At 37.0% G+C, this 19,383-nt stretch overlaps 1 protein-coding gene across 3 annotated transcripts in view; it reads right to left on the bottom strand.

The window, feature by feature from the left end:
- Positions 1-3,869: 3,869 nt before the first annotated feature.
- The window catches only part of CHM (CHM Rab escort protein), a 49,832-nt gene continuing 34,318 nt past the window's right edge, over positions 3,870-19,383 (bottom strand). Inside the window, exons 10-13 of one of the 3 annotated variants that reach the window (XR_004842585.1) lie at positions 19,129-19,295; positions 13,689-13,943; positions 8,854-8,959; positions 3,870-3,957 (exon numbers count right to left, since the gene is read on the bottom strand). Coding sequence is in view for 2 of the 3 variants with exons in the window: in XM_035898835.1 (XP_035754728.1) it covers positions 13,737-13,943; positions 19,129-19,295 (374 nt within the window). In the remaining variant the exon portion in view is untranslated. Of the gene's footprint in view, positions 3,958-8,853; positions 8,960-11,894; positions 13,944-19,128; positions 19,296-19,383 lie in introns of those variants that run through there. The other 2 variants (XM_035898835.1, XM_035898830.1) reach the window with 2 other exon arrangements.

Here is a 19,383-nt window from a genome sequence, read left to right as displayed (position 1 = left end):
ATCATGTGTAAGAATACAATATTAACTATCAACACCAAAAACATTTTAAAAATTATTGCTAATGTTTGCTAGAATAATTACTGTTCAGAATGGCGGTGCTTGCATGCTGAAGCCTGCAAAACGTGATTGGTGTTAAGAATGCACAACGTGCTTCTAGGAACTTCACGTATGTTATAGTGGCACAGCAAGAAGGACAAGAAGATCTATTGTTCATAACTTAGGTAGTGCATATGGCTGCTTACTCAAGACCTTGGCACTGGGGAGAATTCGGTATCAACTGTAATCACTATCTACTTCTATTTTGAACTGTTAGGAAAGAGACAACAAAGCTAAAACCATGTGGAATCTTATTACTGAATGAACTGATGCTATGGAATGGTGAAGAGCAGCTGTCCTATTGTATCTCTTACTGACACATACAACAGATAGCTGTGGACGACATTTAGCAACACATGAAATGCCAGAATCATGAAAGAAAAATGACTTCCACGGATGTCACTCAGCTACTGCCTCCTCAAGTTTGTATTTTCTTTTAGAGTTTTTAAATGCACATTTTGATTTTGCAGTAAATATCAAATATTGTCTTGCTCTTTAGAGACAACATGCATGCTCCTTTCACGCTGCAAAGTGTCAAAAGGAAACATAAATCTCCCAAAATGAGAAAAACCCTTGTCTTCATGAGTAATTGTTTAAGCTTTTAAGTACCAAACTCCCTATGCCTTAAGAGTTCATTCACAACTGACAGGGAAAGAAATACCTGAGCATATATACGCTCTCTTGCTTCTGATCGATACTAGGACATCTAACAGGCTTTACCTTGTTTTCAGTTATTGCATGCTGCTTAAAAAAAACCAGAGCTGAAAAGCCCCAGAAGCCTATAGCAAAAGAACAGTCCCTGTTCGCACACTCGATGCGTGACTTTGAGCTGTGGCTGTATTGCTGTCCTTGCCACAGCTTTTCCCAACTGTAAACATGCCATAACATTTTCCCCCTAGAAATAATTAAATATTTGTGAGATACATCAGTACAAATAAATACTACAGTTGGTTATATTTAAACAAAAAAAAAAATAATAGAAAACTTGTTACACTTGGGAACAGAGATTTACCATACCAGCTTCCATCTAGGCATTAACATGAGTGGTAACACAAAGCTCTTGAATACAACATACTAGACTTCTCAACAGAGAAATGGTAGGGGATCACCACATAAATTACTATAGAAATAAAAGGCTTAGAGTAACTTAGCTCTAATTTTAGCTAGAAGGAAAAAAATGGGACCAATGCTTTAATCTGGGCTCTACCATTTCTTTCTTCTATGGCCCTGGAGAAATTGATTAACTTCTTCAATTTTTTTTGCCAGTTCTAAAACAGAGATACTAAAAATCAGTCACCATATCAAGACAAAAATCAGAAGAATGATAAAGGTGGAAAAGAAGCATAATTATCATTAATCCCATGGAATGAAAAGGGAATACTCTCCTGAACTTCCTGAAACAAAAATGAAAAGGATTATTTCCTTTGAGAAAAGAGGTGGCAAAACACACAATTAACCAGTGATAACGTGTGAGTCACCTGGCACATTATTCAATACAGCACCAAGAAGATATCAGACATTACTAAAATGGAAAGAGACACAGTCACTACCTTGACGAACTCAACACAACCTAACAAGAAGCCAAACGAACAGGAGGCAGGCCACAACTGAAGTAAGTACCTTGTGAGGGCTGGAATGCAGCACAGGAGGAGTAATATTTTTTTTTTTCCTGTTAGACAATGCAATAAAAGTTACACCTAGTTTAGTCACTATCTTGAATTCAGACATGTAAGAGTAGTAGTTTTTTTTAATATAGTTATAAGTCAGTTTTAAAAGGGTGTTCAAAGCTTGGGATAATGCATGGAAGGAAAATGAAAAAGGGCCAAATTGGCTCAAGCTGGTGTAATTATGGTAAAAAGAATTAACAAAACCACTCAGAGCATGTAGGAATAGAATGGACTTGAAAGTTATACAAAGCTTAGAAGATTCAAGCAGTTAACAGTGCTAAGTTTTGCACGGCAAAACTTGCCATCGACATCAATGAAGCACTCAAAACGTCTGCGACCAAAGAGCCCAACAAGCCAACACGTGGCCACAGCCAAAACATGCTCCCATCTGTAAGAGCAACAGCCTGAGTGACAGCCAGCCATGCTTTGAAATCAAGGGGTCTGGGTGGAAGAGGATTTTTTTTGTAAAAGGAATTCTACTTTGGTTGTATTATATTTTAGTTGATGTCAGGACCTCCAAGACACCAATTCTCTAACGCAATCTTTTGTGCCCCTCAATCCCCCACTCTGAGACCTCTTCATACAGCTAGAGGTCATCCAGTTGTTCCTTGAAGCCTATCCTAGGACTGGAAAGGGAAATTTCCATGCAGCATGTAGGAACGGGGCAAGGAAAGAACGAAGTCAAGATGACCGGAAAAGGATGAACATATTGGACTAAGTGACACCAAAAAGCTTGTAGCTAGACAACGCTTGAGCAAGAAGAAGGCTAATGGGATTTATTAAGCCAGTCTGCTGCCTCGAGGATGGCAGTGCCTGAAGGCTGAAAGCGGTAGCCTGGCTCAGCACTCCCCTTGCTCTTCCTCTGCATTCAAACATACACAAAAAGCAGAAATGAATGAAGAACAAAGGTGTCCTCTTCCCTTACTGGGATTTCTTTCCCCTCTGGATCAAAAGAAAATAAAAACCCCAAAATAGTCAGAACCACCAAGACACATGCAAAACCAGCAGCATGTCAAGCCTTTGGCTGTTTTCTTTTTCTCCTTCACAGAAGGGCTTCCCTTATCCTCCCTTTCTGCAGAGCATACAGTAAGATGAGCAGTGGCCAAGAAGCAAAGGCAGCCTGGGTAGAAGCCTGAACAAGTAAGAAAAACTGAACGTTGTATCTCATACTACGCAACAGTTTCAGATAAATGTGTTTTGAGGATACTGAGCAATTGCTTTCAAAACAGAAGGTGCTGTTGAAAAGGATGCTGCAGAAACATATTTTACATTGAAAGGCTTTGTGAAATTATATAATCTGTAAAAACTGAGAAATTTGGCCTCTGCTTTCCTTCCGTTCCTCATAGTTATTATTGCCTCATTATACAGTCATTTGTACAATGTTTTGGCAGACATTTACTATTGCATAAATTAAAGTCACTGAATCTAGTTTTGCCTACAGGTCTTTATGAAAATACCAGCAACATTTTTATTTGAATGTCAAAGTTTGTCAACCATTAAACTGATTGATTTTTCATTATGCAATTCAATAGAAGAAGCAATCTCCAGTCTGTATGCAACATTACTCTGCGAAAAATACACATCTTTGAGAAATCCTTCCTCCTTATTCTTTAAAAAAAAAAAAAAAAAAGTCTCTTCACAAAGGAACTACATTTTAAGGCTGGCTTCATGCATTTTATTAATATACTAGCAACAGATACGATGCTGTAATTCAATTCAGTGAAACAGAATGAATTAATCTGTGGTAATCCAAAAATTCCAATAATCCTTTAAAAACCTTTCCAAGTGGCTTTAGAAGAAAAATATCTATTGATTTCAATAAGAATAGGATTAAGCCCTGCAGTGTGAAGCTACCATAGCATCCGTAACACCAATCAGACTCAGCACCGAAAAGAATGTTCCTTCAGAGAGCAGCGCAGTACGAGCTTTCCTGGTGGAAGCCTCTCCCAGCCCAGCACTGGGGAGATGCCAGTCAAGATCAGAGAACAATTTTCTTAGCTTGTTTACTTCCTAGCCTTCTTTCCAAAATCACCAAGGATGCCAGCCACAGAATAGCCTAGAAGGAACTCAAAACTTACCTCAAATTCCTCCAAAAATCCACAAAGTTTCAAAATTTACATCCAGAGTTGCACTTAGTTTTCCCTGTGCCCGATAAGCTGGTCAATGGTGGTGCATCACTTCATCTCCTGTGGAGCTGAAAACAGTGAGTGCAGGCTGAACGCTGAGGTGCTGTAACAGCACTTTCCACTTGGCAGCGACCACCGTTGGTCAGAGAAGCCATTATTTATCAACTGCAAAGCTTCAAGAGATTCAGTGGAGCCACCCAAAAAACCAGGCCTTCGCTTGTGCCAGCCTGTGTTGCACCGCACCACAAATTTAGTTTACTTGTTTATATTTTCTCAAGAAGGAAGCGACAAGGTCAAATGTAAACACCTAGGAAGAAGGGGGATTATTCTCCCTCTGGATTAACCGAGGATCTGCTGAGGCATCACGAATGAAGGTGGATGGGAGAGGAATGCCAAGCGGGGCAGGGAGCAGAAACATGCAGACCCTCTCCCTCAGCGCTGCCTACAGACATACCCGTTCCCACCTTGCACGGGCAATCCCCCCTTGCTGGCGAGGCGTCCCACCCCAACAGGCGATCCCCCCTCGCCCCCGAGGCGTCCCAGCCAAACGAGCGATCCCCCCTCGCCCCCGAGGCGTCCCAGCCCAGGCCTCCTGCTGCTGGAGCCACAATCCAGGCCAGAGGGGAGACAGGCCATGCCACCAGCAGTGGTGGCCTTCAAGCCCCATCTGGTGAGCATCCACCATCAGCCTCACCACAGCCTCCCCGCAAGTCCTCCAAGCCCATGAAGTACAAACTATTTTATCACCTCTCACCAAATATATTCCCACCATCCCACATGTGTGTAATGGAGGTAGGGAACCGGCAGCACTTAAATGAATTTTCTTTACCTTCTTTTACTTCCCCACTTATTATTCAAGTATTATTCATTGGCCTGGCACCATTAGACCTCCTTGATCATGTTTGACTCAAAGATTAAACAGTGTAGAGCACGCAATGAAAAGACCTGTTTAATTAAACTGGGACACGCTACGAAGTAGAAATAGAGCCCTGCAAGTACGCATAATTCAAGCTGTAAAAAGGTGAATTAAAGTAATAATGTGCACAATATGTTCACTGCATATACACCGTATTTATAAGTTAAGTACAAAAGGACAGCAAGTGAAATACTTTCCTAAATAGAGGCATAACACAGTCTTAGGAGTTCCTTGAAGTGTACTTCATTCACATTTTTGTGCTTACTGATTTTTGTTACAGGTATCCCACTGCTTTTATTTAAAAACCTTCCTAGAGAAGGAGATCCTTTAAGCAACTAAGATATTACAAATGCTTAGAAAAAGGCTGTGTAGAAAGAAATCCATAGGAATCGTTGTCCATACTAAAAAGATGACGTGGAGTACAAAATTCAGCAGTTATTTTGCACTTTATAACCACAAATGAAAGCACACATCCGTGTTTGTGGTAATAAACTAAAAGGTGAAGTGCTGCCTAATTGCCTGATCTATAAGCAGTACCACAGTATAGAATTTGGGTAAGATTCTGATTACTTAAATTCAGTGTCATAACTCCAAACAGTCTTCAAGGAGGACAATATTTCAAACTTCAGATCTCAGTTTTCTGAGATTCCTGCTTAATTCGGTCTATTTCTTTTTTCTTTCTCAAAGAAAAGGATGTGTTAGGCTCTGTTAAAAAATAATAATAAACACCACCACCCCCCCCTGTTTAGCGCATATAGCAGTATTTTCCAGATTCACTGGGCCATGGACAATGAAGCTGAAAGCTAACGTCAGGTTAGAGTCACTTTAACATTATTTTTAATTTAATAGCACAGCCAAAAGCACTTTACTACAAAAAAATTACGACTTTCATTATGTCTATAAATAGGCAACCTACTGAATTATCACATAGAACGTTAATGACATTAGCATTAAGTCCTAATTAAACAATGAAGCAATATGCATTACAATCTGCCAGGAAAATATGCATAATCAGAAAAAAATTTTTTTTTTAAAAAAAGTATAATTTTATGTTATTTTTATTAAGCAGTAAACAAAGAGTTTGTGCTGATTGGTGAAACCTTACTTGTGAAACACTGAAAATGTCAGAGGGAAAAAGGGACTTAGCTAACAAAACATCTGCTATCTCAATCACGTTACAGGAGTTACATTTGATTTTTTTTCCCAGAAAATCATTTGCACCTCTACTCAAGTATTACTGCTACCCATTTTTACAGTTAACATTAACACTGTTCATTTTCTTTCTCAAATACATATATTACTTATAGATTTTACTGACCTCTCGAAAGGCTGCAAAAAATATCTGTCACCATTCTACACCTTTTTACTACGACATTAAAGGGAAATGACTCATCCAAGTTCACTGGGGAAACCAATGCCAGAGCCAAAAAATATATCCATTTCTCTTGATTCCCAAGTTGATACATTATTCAAAGCTTGGTAGGACTCCTGATTTGCATCCTGCTTTGTCCTCCTGTTATTACATTAGTGCACATGCATGCATTTCAGACATCACGTCAGAGATGACGCTGGAATAGGCCATCTGAAGAGATTTGATGCAAATTGGATTTTTAAATGTATGCTCTATGTGTGTGCATTTCAAGGGCTATCTTAGCAGAAATGTGTATGTCCTTAAAATGTATCTGAGAGGGCTACTAGCTTTTACCATGCTCGTGTTTTCATTTTAGATTCAGACTGAGAGTCTGGAAAGTAATTTAAGGTTTCCTGGCTTAAAATCTCTATGGAAGAGAATGCAAGCATCACGTGCAAGTGTCACCAAAATAAGTCACTTTATGACGGCTTCCTTAATAGTAGATAGTGGTTTTGTTGTTTTTCATAAAAGCATTTTTTTGTCTTAAAACTGTATAATGTAATAATGAATACACCATTTTACAGATTAAGTTTTATCTATTATTTTGGCATCCAAATATAGAGTAGGAAAATACTACATGACTTGGCTAGTAAGTTGCTGTAAGAATCAGATAGTAGATTCTCTCTGAACAATCTATAGTCTAAAAATTATTCACTGAAGGTACTTAGCTAGGTCTTACACAAGTTTTTGAACAGGAAAAAAAGGATGAATTCACTAGATAATTTATTCACAACAAAAGACTCAACCATGACTTGCAGTGACTTTCACGCTACTGAAAAGTTCCCAGAGCAGAGAAATGTTTCGTTACATTGGTCTGACAGCTGGTCTCTCATCATGATTAAATGGCTTTCCCTTGGGTGAGCTCCAGAAATACGCTTGGTTTTGAAACAGAATAGATTCAGAATTCCACACTGGCCATTAGAAAGTTTCTTATGTACTCAGGGTATAAAACATAGCACAGGAGTGTTTGGATTTGAGATTCTTTTTTTTCCTTTTTAATGAGAGAAGATCCTTGCAAGCTATCCTTTTCTGGACTCAAGTTTCTAGTATGATGTCTGCCAGTAATACAAAAACTTGTTCTGCAGTCTGGACATTCATCTCAGGTACAGAGTACCAGCTTCACCAGCAAATACCACACTGGTTTTATGGCTCATGAACTAGGCCTTGGGGTATCAATGAACTGCAGTCTAGCATGACGTTACCCAGATGTTTTACCATTGTGCTAATACGACTTAACTAACTTAACAGCTTCAGGATCGAGACAACAAGCACTTTCAACAGAGAGGCATTTCTTAGTCCAGCTCCATGCTTGGACAAAAAGAAAAGGAATGAGATAACGCTACCAGTACTCAACTAGAGAGTAAGCTTCCTGAAGTTGGAGCAGCAAAAAAGCAGCTATAAAAGCCCAAGCCACATTTGGTAGCCACTAGTGGTGATTGCTATCATGCAGCAACACCTCAGAAGAGAAGCCTCCTCTGCTTGAGAAGACAGATGGAGTGTCCACAGCCTTTGGCACACCCCACTTACTGAAGCCTTAGCCATAGAGCATGGAGGAACAGCACTACAGCCTTCTCCAGAGACCCAAATATATTATGAATTATGGGGTGGCACTTCAGAAGGAAGTATGAGATCCTGCAAATCTGTATCTAAAAATGCCAATGTTCTGAGATGTCCTAAAAATCAGCATTAGCTGTTTCAACAGCACAGCCTCCTTGCACCGTGACTATTATGGTAATCAGAAGATTAGACTGTCACCAAGACAGTATTGTAGTTCTGCCTGATGCTTAAATCTTTCTGAGTAAAAAAAATTCTGACAGGTAATAGGAAAAACTAAAATCAGGTGAAGGAGTATACTACTGAATTCAGTATACCGGCCAGTTATAAAACTTGCAACACTCTCAAAGAAGCTTTTGCCCAAGATTGAGAAGAGACCTATATAAAACTGCCACTTGAGCAGCATTATATACACTGGGAGTCAACCATTGTCTACGCAACCATTGTTTACTCAGATACATCTGGGGCTTGATATACATTCAGGTTGATACCTTCCATCTTTTTTGTCAATGTATGCAAGTAGTGTAAAATATATTGTCTGTTAGAATTGTGACAGGAAGAGTATTTTCTATTAAAGTCTCCTCTGATCAGAACTCCCATGCAGTCAACAACTGCATCTTCCTGATACTTCACTGTCAACTTTCTAAATCTCAAATGTCACTGAGATTTACAACAACAACTGCCTAGCTCCCCATCCAGATTTTGAAGAACCAGTCACTCTTACAAACAGGAACTGGCAGCCTGTAAATAAACATAATGGTGGAATTGCCAATAAACTCTATTTCCACTGAAAGTCTTTTTTTTTGCTGTATATGAGGCTGATGACATGAATTCCACATGGCCGACCATTTTGTACTACTTACCTCTAAAGCTGAAGTTATCCTTCTATGGTAACTTTTTATCACGTTAAAAAAGTTATTCTTGAAATCATACACACCCAAGTAAAGATTTTAATCTGATTATTGAAACAATCTTACTAATATAGTGGGTTTCAATAAATGAACATTTTGCATCAGTAGCTCAAACTTCTAGCATCACGACTACTTCTACATCTTACCAAAGATACTTCGCATTACTACTTACCCAAGGAATGCAAGCAACTGCCCTGCCACAACTCTCCCACACATTTTTGACAGTTTTGGTAATAGCAGGTAATTCTAACTTTTGGACATTCTACAGTGGTTGATTTCTGCAAAAGTTTAAATGATAAACTTTTATGAGTTAATAATTTTGTCATAATATACATACAAACACACAAAGCTAATTAATACTATCTGAAAAAAAACCTCTGTTAAGAATTGTATACACACACAAATCAATTAAGTTTCATGATGCGATCTCAGTAACTTGCTCCCTTAATTGGAAAATTAGTAACTGTATTAATTGCAGTCACAAAATCCTACAGAAAAGTAAAAAAGGGCATCAACAACAGATAACCCACCAGAATCTGCAGAGCGTATCCATAATTCACGGGTGAAGAGAACATTCATTATGGCAGAAAGCTAGGAACGATCTCTGGAGCAGTTTAGGGTAGTTCCAATACCAGAATTTTTACTTTTTAAGGGAATGACTTGAAACTCTTCCTTAAGGGCAAGTTTTTTTGTTTTTTAAGGGTGCTGCTTTACTGTTACCACTGAATGAAATCTCATTTCCATAGAAGGCAAATTGAGAGAAAGTATCATAAAAGAAAGAATCAGTAGATATGAACAAGCATAATATTGGGGAAGCATTAACAAGTATTTTATAGAGAAAAGCTATGTCATAAATTTACAACAGCTTTTGAGTTTAATTTGATGGATATGGAATATCCACATTACAGTGATGCTTGCCTTTCCTGAAACTTCTGACAAGATCCCTCAAAGACTCTTAAAAAACACTGATCCTAACCATCAGAGGTGAAAGGAAGCTACTATTGATTGGCAGCTAGCAAAAAAGTAGGAATCATCTCAAACCTGTGCTGCTGAATAGTTTCATAAATTACATTAAGAAAAGGGGTGACAGATAAGAAAAAACCTAACAAGCACTGCAGAGGATCATGTGAAAGATCTACAGTATTAACTGACTGAGCAACAAAATAGACAATAAGAAATGGATTAACATATCCACGGGTATACCAAAAAATAATACTAATTTGTACTGCAAAGTCCTCAGTGCACTTTCTGGGTATTACTCCATTTATATGTTATGCCATTCCTGGTTAACTGTTGCCTCATTCTGAAAAGCACACATATATTTTTTTTCCTCAGGGTTCATAAGCTGTTAGAAATTGTGTAAAAATCTCACATCGCAGAAGGGGAAATAAAAGTGCAAGACTCAGTTGATCTCAGCGCGTGAAGGTTATGACAAACAGCCCCCATTTTATCCTCCCCCTCCCACTACAGCAATCCCACGTTAGCCATTTCCATCTGTTTGGCTGTCTCTTCTTTCTTCGTTCCACCACCTAAGGAAAGCAGGTAGTCCACACATTTTCCCACTCCCAGCCTGGAAAATTGTTGAGGAAATTGGTTTTATCCTTTCAAGAGTTGAGATTATGGATTGTAAGTGAGCTAGGAAGTAAGTGAGGTATCTTACGGAGTGAAAACAGCATTTTAATACTTCTGACTTGTCATTAATCAATACATTACTAGCAAATTGTTCTTGAAATTAAGCTGTTGCAACTCACATTGCTGATGTAGAAAGATTTGGAGGGGAGAGAGAGAGAGGCCTAAAATGCAATAAGAGCCGAAGCAAAAGGAGCCAAGCAACCTCCTGAGTACAGAAAGGGGAATGGATACTACCGACATAAAAACGAATCGTTAGAGGAACTCAGATGAGATTTGGAAGTGTATGGAAAATATAAAATACAATATAGAAGATAAAACTCCTGAAAATTCCCCAAGCCTTCTTCAGAGCACTTCAGTGAAATGGCACAAAGCACGTGCTCCATTGCATTTCCACACAGGAGCTGACAGTGCCTGGACATTTCTGAATCAGCAAGTCTTAACATGAAGATTTTTTTTTTTTTTTTCCAGGGGTCAATTTTCCCATTGATGCAAGGAGGATTTACACATGCAAGTCCCATTAACATTAATAGGAGTTACCTACATAAATCCCCCTGCAATGATCGGAGAAAAGACCCCATAGTCTGCAAGGATCTAAGTTCTAATGATTACCTGTCAAATGGCCCTAAGCATCATCATCACCAGAAAAAGCAGACGTAGCAGCTTCATGGCTGAAAATACATCCAAAGGAACGGTAACTAATTGCAGTCATACAGATAAGGCAATACAACAGCAGAGAGGAAAATGGCATAAAACCAACTGTTTGAATATTAAGGGTTAATCCAATTAACCAAGTTAAAAAGAAAGTACTCATTAAAAAAGGAATTCAAACATATCAAAGTACTCCTTAGAAAAAAAAAAAAAGGTGTGAATATTGTATGAGCTCCAAGGTGCTTGAAGGATAATACAGCTACTTGTTTAAAAATTCAATTAACCTTATCTTTCTTTAACTTGATTTATTAATAATCCTACAGATAAATTGCCAGTTTTTAAAAAGTCATGTTATCTTTTGAATACATCCTGTATGACAAGCCTTAAAAACTACTTCAAATAAGCCTAACCCTCACTTTGTATGCTTAAATCATTTAAAGCAAGAACAAAATGCAGTTCAGCGCTTGATTTCTCTAAAATACAAAGATCAACAGTCTTATCTACTGCTATTGCAAGTGAGCTATTGGGTACTCAAGTACCATAGGAAAAACATTTTATGTTTCCATTCACCATACCAAGGAGACATGAAAACAGTTTTTAAGCAATCAATGTAGTGTAAAGTCAGAGCCTACAACTTGTAGATTATTCCACCTTATCTAAAATCAAATTTGCAATAGTTCCAAACTTTTCTTCACATGGACACGGAGCACCACGATGCTGCTTTATATAAACTTGCTAACATCTATAAACATACTGCCATGCACGTAAACTTCCATCTTATTACAGATATCAACATGAGGAAAGTGGACAACAGAATCGTCAGGAAATCTCAGCTAACACATGAACCACTTTTCTTGCGTAATTGAAAGAAAACACAGAAAAATGCACTTGCAAGCAAACCTTTAATTTTCATCAAACGATTTCCTTGTAAACATAGAAGATGAAAAATTCAACTATGATCCCTACTACTGAAAGACAACCAGGAACTAGGTCCTCCCATTTAGTTCTTTTACAGATCCGTAGATGTTAAATACAATTACCATACACTCATGCTTTCCAACACAAATAAAAATTACAGCTAAAAGAGGCAGTCTGCTTATTACGATATATACATATAACTGCTCAATCACAAGCATCCAAAAGATAACTGTTGTTTAACATCGAAAACATTTCAGCCACGTATTTTTCTGAGAACTTTGGGCTTAAACACACAACGGTACCTATCTAATAAACAAAGAAAGTAAACACTAACAAACAGGTTTCTGAAATGCAAACTGGACAACGTATTACAATGCAAGACAAAGTGAAGTTAACTGTTACCAGTGATGCTGTAAAAAAATAAATAAATTAACCTTTATGGCATGAAGCCATTTAAAGGGAGGCACGTGCACTGCGAAATTGTACAAAAGCCTGGATGGGTGAAGTTCAGGCAGTGCTGAATATTCATTATTCAGTAACATTTTTTATCTACGTACAGTATTTAAGCACTGCTAGAACTCTATCTAAGTTCATGTAGAAGTTTAAACCCCAACTCATCAAAATTCTCTGATCTCTATATTTAGATATACTACTGATCAACTGGGTGTACATTAAGGTAAATCTTTAGGTAAATGCTAAATATTTTTCATCATCTGAATATCTAATTTCAAGCATTGTTCAGAAGTGCAAGTTTATCATGGTCATTTACAACAGCTTTCTCATTTTGTAATTTTTCATACAAACTAGGCTTATAAATACTTCAATAAATTTTATTGTATAAATGCTTTATGATTTATTATTACAAAACACATAATTTACAGCTATCGTGCTAATTTTAGTCCTATTAACCGGGATCTATACAAACCTTTGCAATTACCCGTTGAACCTTCTCCCCACCACAAAAAAACCTCAGTTAATGATCATCTAAACTTCTTGGACGCCATACCTCAAAAAATTAACTACCAGCTAATTAGGGCCCAAATACTGCAACAAATTCAGGGAAACTAACGACAGGTATGCTCCATTTATTATTTTAAATTTTGTTGGGAAATCTAGCATTAGGTTTAAATTATGCTATTTTCCTGACTACAGTAAATTAAGTCACTAGTGAAAATGTGTGATCCTGTTACAACTTCTTAAAAAAAATAATGCAAAATAGTTTGATGTGAGGAACATCTGTTGGATTATATTTGTTTCTAAATTATGGCATCAGTTTCAAAACCACACAAGAAAATTTTCATTATACAAATTAAACATGACATCTAGGACATATGATTTTGCCTTTAAGTTCCATTCACAAAACCATTTTGAAAGACTAATTGTGAAGCTCACCTTCAACTGTTTAATTAGTACACATCCAATGATTTTTAGTAGAACTGTGTTACGTTGTATCAGATGATCATCTTCTGACTGGTAAGCAAACTTGCACATTTTTTCTTTTGCTTAGTTTCAACTTGATGCCTGTTTAAAAGATGGAGGATTCCTTCCAAGATGTGAAACAAAACTAAATTGTCTCAATAAATCATGAATGCTATTTTAGCATTTTGAATTCAAATGCTTTGTTCTGTATTTTTTGTTAAGCTACAAACACCCCTGGATCTGGTGAACTTGCGACTATTTAGAAATGGCTCAGCTATCAATGAAACTACTTGATGAAGAAAGATTATTCAAGCTAAGGAAAGTAAGGCAATTGCAAATAATACAACTATGATTTTTTAAAACCTCTTTTTCTTACCCTTCCTCCCCTACATTTTACTTTGGGTAAACCTCCTCTTCTACTAAGAGAACAGAGATAATTCATTCTTCATCATCTTCCTTCTTAACGTCAGTACTACCTCCACTACTGCTTTCCTCCATTGAGGGTTCAGGTTTTGTATCTGGTGAATTACTGAATCCAGACTCTTCTGCTGCAATCTCATCTTCATCATAAATAATATCTTCTGGATTTGGGGGCGCTGGGCAAAATTCCTCTGTAGGAAACATTTCTTGGAAAATAGTCTCAGCCTATTCAGAAAAAAAGCACAAAATAAACTTTACTGTGAAATGTAATACCTTGCAGCAATATTTTACAGGTATTTAAGATTACCCTCCATTATTGCAAATCAATAGTGATTTACTACTTTGACAGTATTGTAAACACATGGGAAATCCATTCCTTGTCTCAGTCCTCAAAAAAAAAAAAAGAGCAATCTATCCTTTTACATTGTTCTACTAAGAAAGTAAGCAAGCAAAACGATGTCTTCCATTCTAAAATCACTAGCTGCAGTCAAATGCAAACCATGGGGAAGATCTTGCTTCCTTCTGGAGAGAAGATTCCATTACACTTGACAAGCAAAGCCAGGAAATCGTTAATATGTATGATCTACATTGTATCTATAAGGGATTCCTTCTGAAATTCAAAAATTATTAAAAAAATTTCCATTTCTGTTTTACTGAACAGCTCATAGCTCAACTGAAAACTATTCTCCTCTAATGGAATATTATCATTGAAAACATATACATATTTGTGTAAGATACATTTATAATTCATTCGAAAACATGTCTATAATTTCAATGTATTATGTGCATACACCTATATGCACAAATTGTGCCTTTCTGGAAAGAACTGTTTAAGCAACTTTTATTTAGATAAAAACCCAGATATAGCTCAAGGATTTAATTTACAATGCCACTTATTCTTCGTGCCATTGAGGTTTAGAAATTAAGTACACACAAGACCGCTGCAATGAAAGACGTTAAAAAGAAACATGTTCTTGATAATATCAGGGTAGTTGTTATTACAACGTATGTAATGTAGCTACAAAGTCTGGGGGAAAAAGAAGCAAAATAATACGATCTTAAGAGTTCTTGAGAACCAGACATTTCATAAAAACAAAAGGAGGCCAAATATCATTTAAAAAACCCCAAGAATGCAAGGAGCTTTGTTGACTAGTGTTAAATAGTTTTACATGTTCCTGTGCAAATAACCTATCTATAAGCTTATTTAAAAAAAAAAAAAAAAAAAAAATGCTCAGGAATTTATTTACTGAATCAACATACACTCAGCATTTCCGTAAGGGTTTTCTTTTCCCAGTACTTAAGCTTCTAAGGCAAATAGAGACAACTGATGCAGAACACAGTTATGTTTGGGGTTTCTAAAAAGGCAAAGGAATATTGCCTCTCTATTTTGTCTATTTGGTAAACTATGCCCTAAAGACGACCTGTGATGAGAGCTCCCACATAGGCAAGAATGCATTTCATCTTCATATTCATGCTGCTACCAGACACTGTGCTGAAAAAGCTGACAGTAGGGTCAGTTAACGCCAACTGCAAAGTCTGATTACATGATGCGGATTCCTGGACAAGAGGGAATTGTTTTCAGATTAATACATCATTGAGCATGTACCAAACAGCTTTCTGTGATAAACGTCACTGCCCACCAGCAGTGGATTTGTATCACCAGCACGTGGATGTAGGACTCCATTATTAACTGCTTAAATGACCCTGTCTACTCTCAGTTCAATTTAATTTTTCATTCTGCTTCCTAAATTTCACTCTTCCATGCCCATTTAAAATGGCTTAAAACTATTTACATTAGTATACAAAAAAAATATACCAAAAAATTCTATTCTCCACTTCAAAAACATGGTTTGGTAATTTGAAAACCTTGCCTAGTAGGTCTAGGGGGCAAGGATGTACAAATATCCTACACAAAGTTTACAAAACTAGGTTTTTGAAGGTAAGAGAAAGACTTTTTATTTCAAGTCTGCACTTGTCCTTGGAACTCCAAAAATACACTTAAACTATTATTAAATAGAATATTGAAGCAAAATGTCATACTTTGCACTAAATATGTGACAACCTAGAGCAGACAAACATTTCCTACGCAGTTCTCAAAATCATTCAGTCTCCAATTACTCAGCAAATATCCACTCCAAAAATGGTCAAACAATTATGAGGTTGAACATGGAAAGAAATTCTCAGTATGCTATGTAGGACATCATGACATTGATTATAATTGAAGAATTTAATGGTATAGAGTGCTTTCAGGTCTACCAATTTTTTAAGTTAACCTTATCCACCTGAAGTCATGCAGAATAACCAATAATAATTTAACAGCTCCTTCATTATAACTTACTGTAACTAATCAAGTTAGTAAATAGTTCCTTCAATATTTAGTAAAGCGTACCAGCTTTCAAGCACATACGTTTGAATTACGCATTAAGACATAAGCATGTAAAGCACTTGCATAGATGCTCTAATTTAATAACTGTTTGGAGTTGAATAAAACAATGCATTGTTACTGTTTTACTGTATCCCAGCTATGCACCTTGATGCCATATAGACAAGCGGCATGGGCTTTCATAGCAACTTTTACAGAGAACACTACCAAGCTAACAGTAGTTTGAAATAGGACACACTTGAGTAACTCTGAAATCCTTCCAGATACAGAAAAAAATGTAAACAGGCTAAAGGACAACTATTGGCACGACAATTTTAGTGCTTCCTCTTATGAACATGAGGATGCCTCACAAATCTGAAATACTTCATGGAACATACTACTTTAGAATATGATAATTCATGTCAGGTTGTAGCAGCAAAAGAACCAGAAAACTGGAAGGCAAATACTTTACCTGATCCATATATAGAGAATTGGAAGGAACCATAAATGGCACTTCAGATTTTACTTAGCCTATCCTCAAGGCAAGTAAATGCAAACATCAAAATTAACTCGATAATACACTAGGTATTTAACATTAAATTAAAATAAAACAAGAATGAAGTCATTTGTACACTGAGCTGTAGACAAATAACTGTCTGTAAAAGTTGTGGTGTCTTGCCTTCTAAATAACGTATCATCAATACAATCAAACAGCATGACATATAGAATTAGTAATACTAATGGTAATGAAAGCATAAATCATGGCAAGTATCATTAAAACAGTAAACAGAACTGATTAGAGAAATCAGATGCAATTTCCCAAGCTACTTCCAAGACACACAGTGGTTTTTTGTTTGTTTTTTAAAGTATTTTGATCCATGAGTTTGTAAATATTCCATGTTTGGAGACTTCCATCCCATTGCTAGGAAGGTGAAAGTGATCTGGAGGTAGAAGGCACACCTACTTACAGGTATTTCCCTCCTCTGCTTGTGTAGAAGGTACCTGCACACTAGATGGAAAGGGTGTATTCTAACTGCGAGTTCTGCTTTATCTTCAGCCTATTCTTCGCTTTGTTCTCACATACGCTTCTTGCTTTTATTTTCCCTTATGACTTTTAACTATAAACATGCTTACACTAAAATATTTTTCACACTAGCAACCATTGGTTTCAAAATTTAAAACAGGTCAAAAAAACGTAGCTTCTATCTAACTTTTTCTGAAAGGCAGTGTTTTAGGCTCTTGATTGTTTCTCCTCTGGGATCTGCTTGTTTAACATCTATCTCTCTGATGGTCAACAGATTGAACACAAAGGCTAACTACAGTACCTAGAATATTTAAACACAGCATGATCTATAATACCGTTACTCATCGGCAAGAAAAAGAGCTCTTAAGGTAAGACAAAGCTGAGGGCTAGTATAGGTGGCTATCGGAATTAGAAATACTGTTTTTTAAGTGTACTTAAACAGCTTTTAACTTGCAGTGTTTTAAATAACAGTTTAAAAAAAAATCTCATTTAGAAAAGAACTCATTTACAATTTAAAACTGCTACCATAATGATTGTCTTGCATTACTTTTTGTCTTTACAGTTCTTTATCCTCTTGGGAGGCAAATTATTGCCTTGTAAAGCAAAATGAAGGGTACTATTAGCCCTTAATTATACTATTCTGACCCTACAGTTCAGGCTATGTCAGCCTTTCCACTTTAAAATCTTACTTTTAAGAGGTTTACGACTCAGTCATAAAAAATCCTGCAACTGGTTAGAAGACGGCATGCACATTCTCTGAACATGGCCATTAAAAAAACAGCTTTAAAAATGACTAGTGCCAGTTAATCCTACAAAGATGTAAAAGCATTTTCACGTTGGCTCTGAAAGCACCCTGACACCACAGTGACTGCTGTGGTACATTTGCCTAAGAATTTATACCTTCCTTATCAAGGCGGATCTCTGAATGGAGGAGCAAAGGAGAAGCATTCCTGTAGTTGTCTTTTGTTTAACAAGTTGTAATGTACATATTCGCATGATCTTGTGTCTTCTGCTCAATAATAGTGGGGAAGACACAGTGAGAGGTGAAGATCTGGTGTCCCTGAACCTACTGCCAGCATACACAACGGCTCTTGTACGATCTCTCCATTTACCTAGTTTTGTTTAAGGAGCTTTCACTCTTCACCTCCAACTTCAAAGCGCTAGTAGTTTGTCTTAAATTGAGTACTGGCATGGCACTGCCTACTACTAGGCAAGTTGCAAGTGGTTCTCAGTTTGACGATTCTCATTAGCAGGAACTAGATATGCAGACACCCAAACACTGAGAACTAAAAATCAGAACCGAGAGCAATTTGGTGCCAAATACTATCTCAAGGTCACAAATAGCATGACATTCCCCTCAATTTCTTCAGAGATGTAATTAAAGCATAATATTTTAATACAGTGATGCTAAGGCAAAGAGAAGGTAAACCGAGACAGGCAGTTTAATGTACCAGATTAGTAATTACACTGGGTTTTTTTCCCTATAGGTTTTAGGTTTGTCACTATGTCCTGCAGTTATTAAACTACTTTGATGATCCTTCCAACTTGAACTATAGATAGGCTTTTCTGACCTTTGATTTGTACTGCTTCTCTACTACTGGACCTCCTCTTTAACCTTACAGGTGAAAGACTACATATTTTGGGGAGTTATCATCTATGTTTCTGAATTATTTGACAGTTTTTCCTTTCCACAGTATTAGAGCAAGTAACCGTTCTACCAAGATCATCATGTTCAGCTACTGCTGCCTTCTAGGTTCCCTTTACCTGTTCAGATTAACGATCTGCCACTCCTAATGTTACTATATCAACTGACCTTTTCTCAAGTTTCCTCCATTCTTAATCCCACTGACATTCACTTTGCTCATTAAGTAAGATTTTGTGTATGTCTAGCTGTGAAGTTTTATGGCTGAATTAGTACTAATTACCTAACACAAAGCAGAGTAACCCAGAACAAAAGCAGACTGTATTGGACTTCCTTAGGTCTTTACAATTAAAAGTTCTGCAAAACCAAAAAACTGCCCAACCTGTTTGACAGCACAGTCATTTCCTAAAGCAGAGTCCGGTCCAGAACAGACATAAACATTTGAGGGTAAGCCATCGTATGAATTTCTGTCAACTCCTGAAGAATCTCTCATGTTGAAGTAGACTGCCCAGAGGACTCTAGGTTTTTCCAGTTCTTCATTTTCAGTCTCTGAAAAGGAAAAAAAAAAAGTGTTTTCAGTAATCAGTGTTCACATATACTAAGTATGTAATTTAGCATACCAGAATTCAATTTATTA

Source organism: Egretta garzetta, unplaced genomic scaffold (genome assembly GCF_000687185.1).
Source record: "Egretta garzetta isolate BGI_Z169 unplaced genomic scaffold, ASM68718v1 scaffold220, whole genome shotgun sequence".
NCBI classification, from domain to species: domain Eukaryota; kingdom Metazoa; phylum Chordata; class Aves; order Pelecaniformes; family Ardeidae; genus Egretta; species Egretta garzetta.
This window is presented reverse-complemented; position numbering and strand designations above follow the sequence as displayed.